The following is a 19,292-nucleotide window of genomic DNA, read 5'->3' as shown; positions in this document are numbered from 1 at the left end:
CATTTACACAACATTGGACGAGAAAAATCCTTTATTTCAGGTTTAACATGTTAAACCTAACCCTAACCCTAAACCAACCCAATACTCTTTAATAACCCAAAACCAAACCTTGACGGAGGCAGATCAGAAAAATATCATGTATGATATTAACCTTTTTCAAGATGCTCATTTGTTTTGGAGGCTTCAGATCAGAAAATGCTAGAGAGTACAATTACAAACATCATATATTATGAGTGGTTCAGTCCGTAGGGACTTGAAACCAGTTCAAGTACCAGTTCACCTCCTGGCCTCTTAATGTATGTGCATGTGTGCATCAATATAACTGTGTGTATATGTAACTGTATAACAAACAGTACTGTAAACTGAGCAAAACACAGAGAGGAAACTGAATTTCGGACCTTGATGCCCCTCGGGATCCTCTAAAGGTCCATCTTCTTCATCTTCTTATTTGTTGGACTGATTTGATGGACTTGATGCATGACATGTATTATGACATTTTCATGAAATCCTTATAGTTTATTACTTTTGTAAGTACGTGATATTTCATGAACTTCGATCTGCACATTTGTCTATATTGACCCCTGAAAGAGAATACAATGCATCCCCCAACCATCAGGGGTCTGTTGTTCTGGCACACGTTGTAGCGAAATGGAAAGGGAGCGAGGAGAGAGATCTTTGGGGCTAAATAACCAGGGAAAGAGATCTGAAGCTGGTGGCACCCAGGCAGAGACACTGGATCCTCTTCATTGTTGCTCTTATCTTCTTCTCAAGAGTCTTCTGTTTCTCCATTTCCTCTTTTTTCTCACTTCGGATACATTTCTTCCTTTCTTCGATTGCCCTGGTTGCCCTTCGGAACATTTCAGTGGTGTAAAAATTTCCTCTATTCTTCTCTGTTATGTTTCTGATCTTGTCGAGCAGCTCTCTGACCTGAGAACGATCCTTCTCCTCATTATTGAAGACGTGGTACTGCCCGTTACATCTGTTCACAAGTTCCTGCAGGTCTTCACTATCCTTCAAGAACTCTTCGATAGTTTGGTCTTCGAGCTGATCACCGTGGGTAAAGAGAACCATGCTGTATCTGTCTGCTTCCTCTCCAAACATTTCCTGAATCTTCTGCACTGTCTGTTTTTCTTCATCTGCGAATCTTCCCAGTCTGATGACGACCAGGAAGACATGGGGTCCTGGAGAAGCAAAAATAAATGCTCTTACCAACATCGTTTCTGTTCTTTTCTTCATCAATCCTGGTGTCAAACAGACCTGGATTGTCAACAACAGCAAGTCTTTGTCCCTCCACTTCACCAACAGCCTTTTTACAGACAGTAGTCAGAGATTTAGGAGAGAACTCTGATTTAAAGTACTGTTTGCCCAGAATGGTGTTTCCTGTGGCGCTCTTCCCAACTCCGGTTTTCCCCACCATCACAATCCGGAGCTCCTCATATTTGTCTCTGGTCGAGTCTGAGGGGGAGAATGGATATTATTTATTCTCAGTTGTACTTTACAAGCACTTTATATTTTGCTAGATAACCTTTATGTTTTCTTGTTTGACAAAACACATAAACATACCGTAATGAAACTGAATGAATTGATCTTGATGAAGGCTTTCAAAGGCACAATTAAGGAGTCCGATTCCTTTAGGTTTCAATGATTTAAAGGTTGCTTGCAGTAATCTGACTTATTACTAATTTCTCTTTTATTGGCTTGATTATTTTGGTTCTTTTAATTTCTTCCCCTTTCTTTGTTTTTGTGTCTGTAACTATTTGTTTTTTATTATGCAGCTGTTTTCTGGCTAGGTAGCTGGCAACGTTATCGTTTGCTGTACCAAATAATTATCGACTGCTCAATAAACCCAATCAAATAAACAGCAGATTATTTTTGACACTAGTACTGTATAGCTGTCCGTTTATAAAGTGATGAGTAAAAAAACACGTGTCACTTTTTTGTTTGTTTTGTTTGTATAGTGCTGTGTTCATCGGAGCAACTGCAATGGCTGATGCACTGATGAAACTGTATTAGGTTAGTTGAAGGCAAAAATACCCATAATATTAGGTTCAACTTAATATTATTGCTTTCATCTAACATATACCGTTATGTGAAATCTGCTGACATAATACATTCAATTAAAGTTAACGTTTCCGTTTTTTGTCATTTTGTTCCTTCCACTATGTAGCCAAGATGGCGTAGAGCAGGGGTTCCCAAAGTGTGAGGCGCGCCTCCCCTGGGGGGCGCCAGAGAGCTTCAAGGGAGGCACAGCCGCCAGAAAAAAATAAAGAGAAACAGTGAAATCTAGCTCGTTAACTAACTTCAGCTAAATGTATGCGAGCGGCAAAATATGGATCGATTTTTAGTGAAGTTACCTAAAGTGAGAGAGGAGACAGCGTCTGTCAGAAAACGGAGGAAGTATGACAATGATTATTTGAAGCTAGGATTTTCATGGACCGGTCCTGATGACACTCCACTCCACAGTGTGTTATCTGCAACGAGGTGCTAGCTAATGACAGTATGAGACCATGTAAACTCCGGCGTCATATTGAGACGGAACACCCATGTTTGGTGACCAAGCCACAGGAGTTTTTTGACCGGAAGCTGAAGGAATTGCAGTCACAGAAAAATGTCATTGACACATTTAGTACTGTGAATATAAAGGCAACCGAAGCATCATACCGAGTGGCGTTACGGATAGCTAAGGCAGGTAAACCTCACAACATTGGTGAAACGTTACTCCTCCCTGCTGCTAAAGACATCTCCGTCTCAACTATTTCGCTCCGAGTGCAACGTATGAGGAAGCTGCCATCCTTAACCTCAACATGTTTAAAACATAAAGATAAAGAGGTTTAAAAAAGCTATTGTTTAATGTTTTAAGGAGGTGACGCTCAGCCAATCAAAAAAGAGAAAGGTAGCGAAAACAGAGCATTTTATGACATTTTCTCTTACTGGACCTCTTTGAAATGCAATTGAATACCCCTGCATTATAGCAACAATAATAATAATAATAATAGCAATAATAATTGGGAGGCGGGGCACGGCTGTGATTATGTTAGGGGAGGCTCACCTTCCCACACTTTGGGAACCCCTGTTCTATATAATCTGATGACTAAAAAAGAATTTTCATTGACAAAAAGTAGACTCAAATAATTAGTTTTCTTTGACTAAAATAACACTAAAATGCTCAGACTTTTAGTCAACTAAAACTTGACTAAATAAAAACAGGATGAAGGTGACTAAATATGACTCAAACTAAAAAGGAAATTTAACACAGGACTAAGACTAAATTTAAAAATAGCTGACAAAATTAACACTAGTGTGAACAGATGATTTTCCTCCTAAGGTGGTTAGAAAAACATACAAATGCATGTTATCTTAATGTCTTCCCATTACTTCAAAAATGCCTCAATGTATCAACGGTATGTAAAACAGCAACGCAATGCAGACACATCTCCATGTAGCTACTTTCCAACGATGGACAATAATCATGAGACTCAACGTAAGGAATTTAATCGGTAAAACTTGTCTTGAACTCGAAACTTGATCAACTTTAGGTTTGGGAACACGGTGTCTCTGAGGCCTCCAGTTGAGCAGCATGTGCCCGTCCTTAAATTACACCCAGCATGTTCAGAAGATAAAAGATATCAACATCCTAAATAATTTGGATTGAATATACCCCAACAACTTTGAAAGCTTGCCAGAAAATGTTCAAGTCCAGCTTACATGGTTCTTAGATTTGATGAAATGAAAGTTTAATGATCCCTGTTGGAAAATTGGGCCACAGTTCCAGGGAAAAAATATATATAATGCAGACAGGAAGCACTAAATTGAGATCAAATGAGGTAACAAATAAAAATACGATAAATGTAAGATGCACTCGCATAGGATAACATGTTCTATCTCATTACCCACAAGGCTCCTCACCTGCTTTCCATCTCAAGTCAAATGCCCAAGGTAGTCATGATCCATTTATTAGCAGACACATTAATAGCTTCACACACTGACACATCGCTCGGTGCAGTAGATCTGAAAACGATAAAACGCTCCTTTTGATTGTTGACGTGTTCGACAGGTAATTAGTTACAATCTTTTCCAGGTTTCCCTGCGGGCTTTTAATAGTATCTGTAGAAATTAGAGTGAGGAGCAGCGAGAGAAATGGTTCCCGAGTTATCTTCACACGGGGCTGAACAGAAGTAGACACTTCATTTGCAAGATAAGCTTAGCCTTCCGTAGCCGGACCTTTCTGCTCACTTCGTTAAAGCAGAGGAGGAACATCTGATTGAAATAGGAATGAAGTCGGGGAAAAAGTCCTTTCCGTGTGGTTTATCAGAGTTCAATGTCTTTTGTGGCCGAAAATAGAAACATCTTGAAACCAAAAACCACTTATTATAAGTGATTGGTCGAAATGTAAGTACAAAATAAGCGTTGGTTAGAAGATAAATTGGTTGGAGTACAATCAGACCTTATCATCCACTAGCAGTAGAGTTAAAACAGGAAATGGTACTTTGCATTGAATCATCCAATCACTGTAAAGTAAGGTTAGATGGTTCAAGTGAAGGCCAATCATGTTTCCCTCTCCGCTTACTCTTGTGTTGAAAGCAGGAATATTCTTTCTCTGTAAAACATCCGTTGAGCCAGACTAAGATCAGATAAATGAAGTACGCCTCGTGTTCTGCAGCTATTCAAAATATAATTACCCAGTACTGTATATCTGCCTGAAGGCACGTTTCTGTATGAATGAAAGGAATAAATAGCTAATTAAATGCAACGAAAAGCAGAGCAAAGCTTTTATTAGACCTTTCGGTATGCAGATATTTCCTTGAACAAAAGAAAAGCTAAACCTCATGCATTCTTTCTGAAGTCACATGCCACTCGTTTACATGTAGACACTCCTATATCTTTCCAATTATGGTTGACATTTGTTTTTAAAGAAGAAGTAGCCTTAAGGATGAACAGCTGTTACTGTAGAAGCAGTAGTTACCTTGTGATTGACAGATTGCCAATACAGCAATCTCATATTTGGGTGATGTCCGTGTTTTTCATTTTACAACTTCACCGTCACCTAAAAACGTGTTGTTTAGTCATTTGTTGCACTTTACTCCACCCTGTCACTTCTGGTTCCAAAAACACATCGATGCTTCTAGCCAAAAAACAAGATGGCGGCTTCCTAAATCCAAAATGTCTATCTTCGAAACCTTACTACACAAACCTCCCGGTGGCGTCAAAGTGACTACGTCTACTTTTTAAATACAGAATGAGTGTATGTGCAAAGATCTATGGATCAAATGTCATTTCCGAGGTAACTTAAAGGGGACCTATCATGCAAAATGCACTTTTGTACTTTTTTTTTTTAACCATGAATATGTGTCCCCGGTGTTCCAGGGAACTCACCAAGAGTCAGAGAACACAACCCTCTCTATTTTCCTCTATACCCAAATCTCTTAAAAAGGGGCTGCAACGGATCTGATACAGACTGATCCAGATTTGAACACTTCTATGACGTCACAGAAGTGGCGCTACGGCTATTGGGCCAACTCCACCAATCAGGAGGAGACAGCCACGGACATTGCCATTGGAAAGCGCTGGAGACGCTGTAGTACATATGCCAGGCCTGTAGATGGTGCTGTTCTCACAGAATCAGCCCATGCAAAGACAGTGTTACATTGAGCGAAATGAGGAATGCATGATCTGTTTGCTATTTTGAAAAATAAAAAGTATAAATATGCCTTATATAGGTATGGTCCTACACTATATTATTCAAATATAGCATGATAGGTCCACTTTAACTTACATGTTACTTTTCAGACGTTTTTATCCAAAGCAACTTACATACTCAATACTGTCACGGGCAATCCCCACAGGAGCAATTTGGGGTGAAGTGTCTCAGGGACACAACGACATGCTGACTGCAGCAGGGTTTGAACCTGTGACCACCTGATCCCAACACCAACGCAAAACCCACTGCACCATACGCCTCCCAGATTGATTGTTTAAACAGGTTGTAAATCAGAATCAGAAACAGGTTTACTGCCAGGTAGGTTCACACATACGAGGAATTTGACTTGATGTCATGGTGCAGACATAAAATCTTTAAGGACACCGTAATACAATATAGTTAATTAGCAATAAAGTAAAGCAGTAATTTACATGGAAATAGAATGCTATGAATGAATTATAGGATATAAAAATGAAATATGATAAGAAATATATGCAGTGAGCAGTATGAACATTGTGTGCATTAATGTAATGCATATAGAGACTACGTTGTGGCTGAGGTAAAGTGTCAGTGGGGGGGCCGGGCCTTGTTTAAGAGGCCGGTAGCGGAGGAGAAGAAACTGTTCAGCTGGCGAGAGATGTTGGTCCTGATGGAGCGCAGCCTCCTGCCAGAGGGAGGGGGGTGAACAGTTTGTGTCCAGGGTGGGAGGGGTCGGCCACTATCTTCCCTGCCCGCTAAATGGTGGTTTAGATGTCTTCTGAGGTATGGGGCTAAACATTTTATCGGTGTAATCCATGTTACAGATTTGATGGTTTAAAATGACTCATTTGATTTAATTGCAGCCCTCCTCCAACTCCTGTCATCAAATCCAATACTCGGGTCCAGCTAAGAGGAAGTCCACTCCGAATTTCAAAAATGGCAGATCTTCAGGATCCTTTTCATCCCATCAACAAGAGGGGGGTTAACTATTCTATTGATCCATAGATCTTTGCACATACACTCATTCTGTATTAAGATATATGATATCTACGGTATATCTTAATGGGGTGTAATCACCAAAACATATTAAAAGACTATTTGAGAATTTTTTTTTTTAATTTTTTTTTTTTTGTACTTTGTTATAATTATGAGATGAAAAAAAAAGGAACATATATATATTTTTTTTATTATTGTTGTATGTTTTGCTTCTGACATGTTCAATAAATGGACTAAAAAAAAAAAAAACATTTATGCACACATCGATAAAAGTGTCTTTAAGCAAAAACGAAGTCTCTCCTGATTGAAATATATTTAGTTGTAATGTCATTACTTACTTCTACTTTAGGAGATTCACTTCAAGGTTGTTTGCAGAATAGTTCTCAACCCTCCTATTAAATAGATAAGTAAGGCATGTTTTATTTAGTGCCACAGCTTCAATGAAAAGGAACCAGAGATATGAGAGGCACAGGGCAAAGGTCTTGAGGTGGAGCAGCTCTCAAGAGAACTAGAAAAGATTTGAAATAGCTGGTGAGGCTCTGTTAGAGGATTACATTATCTGCATTGTGACCTCTGACCCGCTCTTCAATACATCATCACTCTTGAGTCTCAGACATCCAGTAAACACCAGCCTCAGTGTGGTGAAGTACAGTTTGCAGCACTGCAGATGCACTAAAAAGTTGTCCTTTAGAGATTGAAACATCCAAGCTTCTGCCGCGCTGACTTTAACTGAAAAAGAGGGATAACGATGGAAGAATACGGAGATAAAAAAAGGTAGTGTGACCTTCTTTGTTGGGGGGACAATCCTTCATGACATTTTTTAGAACAGCTTTTACAGATTTGCTGGCATGTGCAATTCTGAATGACAATTTAGGCACTCACTGGGCAAAACATTTCTCTAAAGAAAGGCTCAGGCTTTGTACCTATTGTGAGAGTCCCACTTTTTGCTGCTTGCTTTGATACGGTACTGCTGTGCTTTGGCTGCAGACACGAAAAAGGATTGTTTGGGAAAAAGTCCAGTTTCGCTCTATTTTCAGTCAGCATGAAATGACAAGAACTGGCTTTTTCAGTGACATGAAATATGTGTTGAACTTTCTCAACTTTGTACAAAGGGTACAATGAAATGTATGCGTAGGTACTCCTGTTCATATTCAACACAGTCTCATGGAATTTCGTGTTCACCAACACGATATTTAATCTATTGATTCGTGTTCACCAACACGATATTTAATCTATTGATTCGTGTTCACCAACATGATATTTAATCTATTGATTCGTGTTCACCAACATGATATTTAATCTATTGATTCGTGTTCACCAACATGATATTTAATCTATTGATTCGTGTTCACCAACACGATATTTCCCCTTTTTTTCGTGTTGCACAGCACGATTGTAAAAGCAATGTAAATGATAACAAATTAGAAGGAAAAACAGATACAAAAAAAATACAGATTTCAGTATTCTGACACAGAACGATTTTAGAAGCAATGTATTTCTATTGGTAACTCCATGTTTCGTGCCTGCACCAAATAATAACAAATTAGAAGGAAAACAATATGACAAAAAATACAGATGTCAGTATTCTGAGGCTCTGANTCTAGTACGTAAAATCGGTAAGGAAATAAAGCGAGTTAAAATGTGACAGAGAAACGTACCCCGACTAAGACACCCTCTTGTCGTGGTGAAGATGTCGTCCGGACCCCGGTATGCATACATGATGTCGGCCAGCAAAAGAGCGTCGGGGAGCTTGCCATTTACAGGCCAGGCTACCGCCAGAGGTGGACTAACCCCTCAACCGGGGTATCGGCATCGTCGCGAAGACACTGCGTACTCCACAAGTCTTTAGACCTAGTCAAACATAGTCTAGGCAACGTCAGGGAAGTTCTCTAACCATACTCCTTTTATCTCTCCCAACACAAAAAGAACTGTGAACCACTCAAGGGACCTGTGGCCCTTGCTCTGTCTATAAGGTACATATTTTCTGCATCGTTTTCACGTAAAACCGTACTATCCTGGGAATTATATTTAAAACTTACTATTGTTCGATAAACATTGAAGAAGGTTTTTCACATTCTAGAAGTATCGCTCCAAGTTACATGAACTAAGGGAGTGAAGGTCTTCTCCGTCGTGAAGAAATGTATACGATTGAACGGTATATGCCCTCAAAAGACCCGTAAACTCGAGAGGTACCCCATTAAATAATTCCCCTTCCTTCATACGTCCTTGGGCTCCCCGGTATTAGAAGTTTCACATCTCTTCACGACGAGTAGGGCACGTACGAAGAGTAGGGAATATTAGAAGGTGGGAGGTGAAGTGGTTAATTTTTTTTCCTTCATAAAAGTCTGGAGTTTGGGAAAGACAATTGTGACACTAAATACTTTTCTACTTGTTTACGTAAAGTAGTCTGACATCAGTGAAGGTGACATAACGGACAGAGGGAAGAAAGAGTCAGAGAGAGGGACAAGAGATTGACGGAATGAAAAAAAGCAAAGGGGAGACTGGAGAAACGAACACGGGGTGGATATTAGTGTGGCCAAGTACCGAGAGTAACCTCGGCCGATATATATCGTCATAACAGTCTCCGACGTCTCATGCCTTCTGGACCGTCCGTACCAAGAGAAGAGTGTCCGACAAAGCGTCTTTATATTTTTAGAAGTATCACCTCTCCCTCTCCTAACTCAGCACACCCCCCCAACTCATGCAACGTGCTTCGTTTCCTGCGGCGGTGGTTCCGAGATGTGTGAGGACTTCTCTGATTCGCGTATCTCTTCATCTGTATAGTGAAAATGTTAGGATCATTCTTTTTCCCGTAAACATGATTAAACAATCGCAAGAGAAGACCGAAGACATTAAGTAATGATAGAGCACTGATAAGTAAGTGAAGAGAGTTACCCGCGACTTAACCTTTAATCTTACACAGAGTATTACACAAAAAAGTGAATTGACCTACCCTGTTAATACGTTTACACATGTAATAAGTACTTTCGTGAGGAATGTAGCCATTTACTATTGTTAGGTCCACTACTCAATCCCGGACACAGAGTACCACCAGACGAGAGCGTTAGGTACTCGTGTATGAGTACGCGCACGTTAGTTAAAATTCACCTTCTGTTGTAATCTCACTCGCTAAGATATCGAAGAACCCGTAATATGGTCTTCTTCGAATAGTGGAGATTACACTTTTTTCGGTACAGTAGTACCTCCGTCGTGTTTAGGTCTGTCCAAGTTCCCAAAAATAATAAGCTTCGTCCAGTAAACGAAATTCGTCTGTGTAAGGACGACTTTATTAGACTTTCAACCAGTTTTTTTAGAACGACTAGTTAGGATGCTGTACAACAGACGCATATATTGGTACTCTTGTGACGAATTGAAAAATAAAAAGTATAAATATGCCTCATATAGGTATGGTCCTACACTATATTATTCAAATATAGCATGATAGGTCCACATTAAATAACTGTGGAGATACTTTTTTTTTTAAGGGATAACATGTCAAAGGACCACAGGCTGGATACGAACATCCTGCTAATTTTCTGGTCTTCAGTGAAAACCAAGATTAGAGAACCAATAGAGAAATACTTCTGTAAGCCTGGCAAGAAAATTGACATAATAGAAGAGAATGCTTGACGCGATCATCCCGAGGTGAAGAATCTTCCACGGGCTATAAACAGTCAGACTTCTTATCTGTTCTCCATCCGTCTCTCACTGAGCTTGTCACCTCAGTTGAGTGACAGCCTGCTGTCAGTCACGGGCTGCCCTGACTGTGCGGTCACCTCCGCCCGGCTGTGACATCAGGCTGCCTTAAAAGGGGCATCTAAAGAAAGATTGATAACACAGGAACTGATGTCACAGCGAAAATCCCCACGTATGATGTATTGAACGGCTACATGTAATGGATGCAGGATGCTGCCGAGCTCAGGCCCCGGTGATGAGCCATTCACTAAATAGATCAGTCTACCTAATGGGGTCATGAGACTGTGAGGAAAGCTGTGAACTGGGAAGTGTTGAGTTGAGAATTGGCAGTTCTTTCAACCCCCCCTCCATGAGCAAAAACCATCCCTGTGGGGGGAAAAAGCAGCGGGATCACATTACCCATGGACCCGTTTTCATCGCAGAGAAACCCACGCTCTGCCTCACTCCAGCGGCTCGCATAATTGGAAGCATCTTGGCATGAAGATAGAGTCAAGGTGGCATATCAATGGGCGCGTACTCCAAGGGCATGCAGATAAGAAAAGGCTGCTTCTCTTAACAGGTCGTGTCCATGATAGGGTCACTGGCCCTCCCTAAAAAGACAGCAGGCTGGGTATTGACTCACATACAAATAGCTGAAGCTGATCACTGATGTGGAGCTTTGTTATACAATTCACTCCCAGTGGCACTCATCCCTAACGCCAACAAGAAACTGTTGTGTTACCAAGCCTTGTCTCATTATGTATTCATGTATAGCGGCAACAAAATCCTGCGGCTCAGGATAGAGGAAGCCTGTGAGGATATTTTTAGAGTATAATTTTCTCATGAACGTTAAATCTAAAACGTTTTCTTATTGTTGTTGCATTACACCAATGAGAGCACTCTCCAGTCCCTGCAGTGGGACATTGGTACGTCCGGATTGAACAGGGTTGGGCAACACTTGGATTCTTTGGGGACATATTCACTGCCCCACAATGCAAATCAACAGCATCTTTCATTAGACCCTCCCACAGGTAAATGCCCAGACCTTTCAAACTCCATGTCACCTGTTTTTATGTTTTTAAAACAGGATTTATTTTTAAAACCAAAATGAGACAACACTGATGGCAGCACATTAACATCATCATGGTTATTTTCTCAGAATGGACAAAAGCATGTTTTCACTGCAGGGTCTTTTCCAGGGTAACAATAACCTTTAACTGCATTTATCAGGGTCTAAACTTTTTCCTTGTGTGATTGTAAAAAGTCTTTGCTTGGGAAATAGTTCTTTACAAAAGGGCTTGCAGCACTAAACGTGACAACAAGGCGTTTTTGCTGAGTAAAACAGCCAGAGGAAACGTGAGTATTCAATAAGCAACAAGAATATAAAGACAACGTGATGTAGTGCTAACCATGAGTATATATGTTCTTATGGCAAATGTATGCAAAATCGTATGCAATATTCGAAATGTGTTTGTTCCACTGTGTTGCATTATGTCAGAAAAAACTTATCAGAGCAACATTTTCAGTAACTGATTTTCTGAATTAGGCTACTCTTAAAAAAAGGATAAAAGGATATACATTTGACCAGCTGTAAGCCATACACCGACTTTGCAGTACTTCTCATATAGCCGTAATAATAAGGGTCAGATATTTTTTCTCCTGCCGACTTGTTCTGTCTCAGCTAAGCATCCTCCATTTCCCCACTGCTCCCCGACATGCAACAGTATCCACTCCGCTCTTTGCCTCTCCAGAAGCGGGACTCCGCCGCCTCTGCACAAATAAAACTGTGTGCCAAGCCGCATTAACTCTGCATCCTTATCGCCTTTCTGACTTGAGACATTTTATGAGCGGGAGCCTTCAGCCCCTCTCAGTCTGCAACAACAAGAAGAGGCATGCTTTATGCACTGCTGCGTCACCACTGTTTACTATACACCATTATCATCTAACTGCATGTACACTACGAAAGGTCACATTTTGGACTTCAATTCATCACCTCATTATATGATGTATTTAAAGCCTTACAGCTGATCCAGAGCTGGGTGTAGGTACAATTCTGCAAAGATGTGGTGAGGTTGCACGTAAATACAGCTATGTGTACACTACACACCTAGTTGAAGCATAAGACCTGCTGAGGCCGTGCTGCCGGCCTAAACCAGCTCTCTGTCTCTGTTAACGTTTCTGCCCGCAAACACTGACCGCACCGGCCCTTGCTGTCTCTGAAATAGGCGTTCATGCTTACTGAGAAGAAATAGACTGCCGGGAATGCGTGCATACTCTACAAATATCTTATAAAAAGTGTTGAATAATGTGAAAGTAAAAAAAATGTAATTCCAAAACCAGCGGCATGTTTTGTATTGGTCAACATGCTGCACCGGGACACATTCATTTTATGCTCCTGCAATTCTAATGTGCGGTCTGATAATTTTTGCTTTTCAGTATGCATCAACTTTTGCCTGGATCATTTTTTGTATTTTATTTCAGCAACATTGCTCAGGCTTGCATTGGAATACAGCATTAGTATATGCAAAACCTCATAATCATGCTGTGGCTTTGGCCCCTTGTGGTTCCTACAGCAGTGACTTAATTCTGCTCCACTAATCATAATAATTATAGATATTACAGTATCCTTGGTAATTACTGTAGAGCACTGGCTCCTATCTTTAATGGATGCTTAAACAAACAGATTTCAGATAAGTTTGGGAAGAAAACTAATCTATGGCCTCTGAGGGGAGATCAATCAGGTGAAGGGGTTGGGGTTGGGAGGGTGTAATAGGGTGGGGTTCGGTAATTAATACAGAATGCAGTAAGAGATGGAACCTGGCTCTTACTATTTTTTTTTTTCAATTTGCGTCCCTTTCATCCCTACATCCCTCCTTCTCTCTGTGCCTTTGCCACATTATTTATCTCTGCTGTCAGACCATTGTTGTGATTATGGATGTCATGCAGCCGTAAAGCGCTCCACGATCAATAGGCCTGAAATTAAACCAAAAAATGAATTTCCGCAGTGTCGGCCCCATGCACTCCTGAGCAGGAATTACCTTGCAGGAGAATGGCTGATTATCCCACTGAGGAGACAGCTACAGAAACACAGGGGGAGGGATGGTGCCTGACTGCGGCTGGCGGCACTGGCAGTCAGTGTGAGAACAGTTTTACTGGTTAAGAAAAAAGCTACAGGCCACAGAACATGGTCGTATATATGTTGGAACGTTGTCTAACCAAGCCCTCAAACACATGTTTACATTCGACAAAACATTACAATTCTCATACTGGGATAAGTCGACCTACTGATCCAATATTACGGAACATTGAAAGTTGTATTTAAAATGAAATGTGTGTAATGTAACGGGTCAGGGATGTTCTTCATGACACAGGCTTACTAAGTAGAGGATGTAGTCATTTCTTACAGCCAGAGATCAATACACCATTAAGCATGATGAGATGAAAAAGTGCTCATTACTTCTCTCATGAGTTCAAAAGAGAAGCCTGGGCGACTTTGGTCAAACGGTAAGACCTTCACCGATGAACAACACAAAACAACAGTATCTTAAAAAGCTAGTAGATTTAAGAGAATGCTTATAAGAACTATAGGAGAAAGAGTGTTGCAGAAAAGAGAACGAAAGGTGCAGTAAAGATGTGCAACCCCTATTTTGTGAAGTTATGTTATGGTCTGTTAAAAGCCAGGTTGCTTGACAGTTGCAGTCTTTTTTGGGCAAGGCAACAAGCACACTATAAAACCTACAGCGCTCTTTGTTTTGGGGACTGTCACTGTACCTACTTTCACTTTGCTATCTGTCTTGTCCACCAAGCACTTGCTATTAATCCTTAGCCACTGACATGGAGCTATAGAAGACAGGGATGTCAGGGGAAGTGTTTTCATGCTTTTAAAATACCTTGTGTAGTTCTCTTAAACTCGCCTGTCTTCCAGCACCTTCGCTTCTACATCCCTCCACCGGAGATGGACGCATCCTTTTGTTTGTCACTTGTTTTCGTTGTCCTTCATTTAGTATCGATTTGCTATTAATGCCAGAGCATCACGGAGGGAGGGAGGCAGGGGTTGAGGTGGCTGCAGCTGCTTGACAGGCTTCTTCATCTCCGAACAGGAAGTTTGGTTTACATCAGCCGTGGGGCGGGACCTGTCATCAGGGGTCCTCAGGCTAATGGGCTGGATTTATGCTGTCCTCTCCTCCTCTCAGTGTGGACCAAGTGGAAAGAAGCTTAGGTCACTGATCTTAAGCTCTTTTCATTGTTTTCTTCAATAGGTTATCATTAAGGTTTGGAGACAGAAAGCTGATGCTCCAGACAAATGTATGATGAGCTGTGAATTCGGACCTTAAATCTGGTACGGTTATGACTTAAATGTATTTATATAACATGGTCAAGTCACCTAAAGTCATTTCTTTGCCTTTATCTAACTTGACACATCGAGACACATTTCATTAATCACTTCTCCAAGAAGCCTGGTGCTGGGCAATAACCACAGTTTGGTTATCAAATCAATTTGACAAATCCTCTGAGAATTGTAAAACTGTCTTGGAGCAAATGGTGGCCTGACACTCTGCATTAGCGGAAAAGATGTGACTCCGGACTGACATCTAGCCATGTGGCTCGTGTGGCGGTTTACAAAGAAAACATCATATTCTGTCACTCATGACTTTGTGGTAGGATGTCAATAAAGGTTAGCACTCTAATCACGTAGGACAGCCATACCTGGAAGCAAAGTGTATTATAGCTCAATGCACCAGCTTTATCAAAAAGTGATGAAAACACAATGTGACTTGTGATTTGGTCTCACAGTTCAAATGAAAGGAAACAAACGTGCAAAGGACATTTTACTTTCTGTGTAGATTAATTAAATTGACAGTTTTATCTCAAGTGACAACACGCATATGACTAAAATGTATGTATTGTTTTATATTTCATGAGGACAGCTATGATTATTTTACCATTGCTTCCTATTCCTGTTATTTCCTCCTCACTCCGTCTCTCTCATCCTTGTGATCATCGCGGTGACTGAACTCATTCTCAACTATTTATTTGCTTTATTTCCTGAGATCAGCTATAAAGAACAAACACTATTAAGCCAGCCAATCAATAAGGGAACATCAGCGCTGTTATCCCCCCCGCCCCCCTCTCTCCGCAAAATAGATTTATATCTTCTGCCTGAGCAACATAAATCATATATTCATACATTAAATTAAAAATGTGATTGATAGCCACGCAGAGTGTGTACAAAACCTCATGATGTAAAAAACTAATATTAGTTGGGGACTGGGAAGGGTGATGAGAAAACAAGTATTGTTCTCCAAATGTAATTCTTCACAGTCTTGTGAGGACATTCAAGTTAAGGAGATGAGTAGTGGAAAAAGGAAAAACTGACACTTGAATCTGCAGCTAAAGAAGCAGATAATGTAAATAATCATAAGCATTGAAACTCAAATACAACTCAGTGTTACTCAACAGTTGTTCACAATAGAAACATTAACTGTAAGAATGGCTAAAAGGCTAACTCGGGGTCCAAGAGACATACATCTTGACTTCTTAGGAGCTGGCCAGGTCCCAGCCTCTATCTTCTGCGTGTCTTTCTGCAAGGCATGTGGAGAAACAGGTCCATTCACAAAGTGACACTTAATGGGATTTGTACAGATTGTGTCATGCATTACAGGACCCAATGGCCGTTGGAGCATACCAGGGGAGAGAGGCAGAGAAATATGGCAGCATCCATCAGAGGCTGGGCCAGAGAGGAAAAGGTGCAGGAACAGAGAGGAGACGAGGGGGTTGGGGGGCTGCCAAGGACATTTAAGAGAGCTGTCAGGGGAGGCTGATCTATGAAGGACCCTGTTGGCTAAACCTATATCCATGGAAAGTGAATAAGTGCAGTCACAACGCATGCTGTAACACATGCGCTCACACCCCAGAGGGCGAGTATAGTAGAGTAGTCTCTGCACACTGGTTCAAAGATCAGAGATGGAGATCATCCACACAGAAAATCTAATGTTTCCAAATGTGTGATTGAAGCATGAACATATTAAAAACAACAGCAGTAGAGGGAAAAGAGATAAACCATTCAACTGCAAGAAAAATGTTTTGCTGAAAAGAATATGTAATAAAATAATGCTTGTTCTAAATGTTTTATTTGAAGTTATATATATTATTATTGGGTAAGTATGCATTGCTCAAAATTAAACCTGATGACAAACCAGATGCTGCACATCCATTTTCAGGATGCACTAATACAGGGTTATTGATTCTATCTAATCTACAACATAACTAACAAAATTGGGTTTTCAGACATTCATGTCGACCCAAAAAAATAGAAATTACTAGGAACTAATAACTATAACCATAAAAGAGCTCCCCGTTGACTGCTTTTGAGACAAAGTAGACTTAACTTGAGATTTAATACAAATGAAAATGAGATTCACATTCAACTTCTCCCACAGAAAATTGCTCTCACAATCTTTTTCTCTCACAATATTTTTCAAACTGCCAACCTCAAATAGCTACCGAGAGGTCAAGCCATTTAAAATAAACGCTCACTCCAAGGAGTTTGGTTACATTTACTGTAATGGGGCACTTCACCAATTTTACACAGATACAGGACTATACTGAAAGAGATTTGGCCGAAATCTACTCAATTTTGCCAAAGAGCCTAAAAAAAGATGACTGTGCAGAGCTGCTTATTATATGTAGAGTTTTACATGTGTTTTTGAATTGATGAGGAATAATTCTGGTTCTAGCCCCTCCAGGAAACGGACTCTTCCTCTGCTGTATCTGAGGTGTGTGTGTGTGTGTGTGTGTGTGTGTGTGTGTGTGTGTGTGTGTGTAGCCGGCCGTCTGTTGAGCCTGAGGAGTGAACGCCAGGAGACCCTGCCAGAGGAGACGCGGCAAGGGGACCATTACTAAAGCTTAATGATATGAGAAGTGTTCTGCTATCCACCTCAGAGGGGATCCATCATGATGCTGTAGCACTATACATCTTTCAACAGCCCTTTAAGAGGAAAGGGGACATTTCTTCATGCTGTAGTAAAAAACCCCTCCCTTGGCCATTCTTCCCTTGAGCTTTCTTCATTCCTCATCATCACTTAAAGGCGCTCTATTTTAAGATCATTGCATCTAAGGAGGAAGGCGTGGTGTGACCTTGGCGATGGGTGAAGGTGAAATAAGGAGGTGAGAAGCACTGGGAGAGTCTCAAAACACAATATCGTGTCTGGGATTTGTCCCAGTGTGCCTCTGGGGAACAAATACAATATACTCGCCGCCTCAAAGTCACACTATGCACTGTCACTGGCTTCAGCTGAGTGCTGATAGATGCCTCGTTGTCCCCTCATAAATAAAAACAGTTGGGTCTCTGCTGTAGGAGACTGTAGATCAAGGTGTAAATAGCTAAAGGTATGCGCTGCAGTACGTCAAGCCCCGAGGATTTTCTCTTTCTCTTACATTTTGTGACCGTGTGAGAAAACTCTGCGACTTGTAAATCAAGGCGATAAACTGCAACACAAGCACAATCAAAGTAGGAAGGCTAAAAGCGGTGTTGACTTTAGGTCTTTAACATAATTTTATAGCCGGCAGCCAATATGCAGTAATCACAGCATGGAGACATTTCTGTTGTAGTATTTGCATTGTTTGAGTCACAGCCACCTGCCTGTGGATTTACACCAGTAGATCACAGACAATAACAGTAAAGACAGAAGTGCACTGGTTTATGACTTCAGCACTTTCAGTTTGAAGTCTTCCAGCACCAGTGAGTTTAAATTATGGTGGGAGACGTCCTTGGGATGTGAACATCTCATTTCACCAAGCTGTGCGCAACCACACACACACACACACACACACACACACACACACACACACACACACACACACACACACACACACACACACACACACACACGACTCTCTCACACACAACTCATTTCATTGGGGGTCTCAGGGAGGCTGTACTCAGTGGAGCATGACATAAGAATTATACATCTGGCAGCAGTAAACCTGCAAACTCTCTCTCACACACACACGTCCACGAGCGCACACACACACACACACACACACACACACACACACACACACACACACACACACACACACACACACACACACACACACACACTGACTGCTATCAGACAGAACACCCAACTTTGACAAAGAACACATAATTATTTATTATTTTTGAGCATCATTGCTATTGGTGCTTGTTGCTCTTCTCCATGCAAATGTGATGCAGTTGTATTCCCTTGACACGAAAAGAGCTGAAACAGCTCTCTGGTTCTTTTTAGATAAAAAGTTTCATTAGTAAGTGTGCATTTACAGTAATTACATTAACTACTTTGGTCAGATTAAAAGGTCAGCAAGTTGTGTTTGGACTATATAAAAAAGCATGTTCATTTTTCAAATTGAAGATTTATTTTTGTGATATTGAAAATATTGTGCTGGCTAATGCTTTGTTTACAGGCTGCAGTGATTTTAGAGTGGGAGGGGCCAGAGTTCCACACATATGAGTGCAGAGAGCATGGCGTGGCCAGCCGACTATTTTTGATTATATAACCCAGGTTGCAACACATTTTCATGTCAGTGACGCACTAAAACCATGGTTTACATCACATGACTGTTTATGCATCAAGATCTTACCCCGGAAAACCCCTCCGAACGACCTTTGACCCGAAGGTATAATTGAAAAACATTATTTCTTACACCTCTGATATCTATTGCTCAAATCGTTTTCATGCCACATTTTTTTTAACGAAAGATAAAAATTAAAAAGTATATTAAATGATTCAAGTATATATGATTTATGGTGAATTAAACTAATTTTTTCTGAACTCCGTTAGATGGATGGAGGCATCCCAGCTGAACCAGGAGGCTCCGCATCCCCATCCCAGCTGCGCCCCTCTGACAGACCACAATGAGCACCTGGGGACACGCCCACCTCCTGCTTCCAAGTGCTGTTATT

General features: G+C 40.9%; 1 protein-coding gene across 1 annotated transcript; it reads right to left on the bottom strand.

Moving 5' to 3' along the window:
* Positions 1-63: 63 nt before the first annotated feature.
* Positions 64-18,875, bottom strand: LOC104955134 (GTPase IMAP family member 4-like; the record flags this gene model as incomplete). The annotated part of the gene is given in 5 exon segments (XM_010782363.1): positions 64-1,197; positions 1,199-1,432; positions 2,374-2,378; positions 5,316-5,322; positions 18,870-18,875. Coding segments are annotated over 5 exon segments (768 nt in total), but the record flags the coding sequence as incomplete, so codon positions are not given.
* Between the last annotated feature and the right edge of the window lie 417 nt (positions 18,876-19,292).

The sequence above is a fragment of the Notothenia coriiceps genome, unplaced genomic scaffold (assembly GCF_000735185.1).
Source record: "Notothenia coriiceps isolate Sejong01 unplaced genomic scaffold, NC01 NC01_scaffold00024667, whole genome shotgun sequence".
In the NCBI taxonomy this organism is placed as follows: domain Eukaryota; kingdom Metazoa; phylum Chordata; class Actinopteri; order Perciformes; family Nototheniidae; genus Notothenia; species Notothenia coriiceps.
This window is presented reverse-complemented; position numbering and strand designations above follow the sequence as displayed.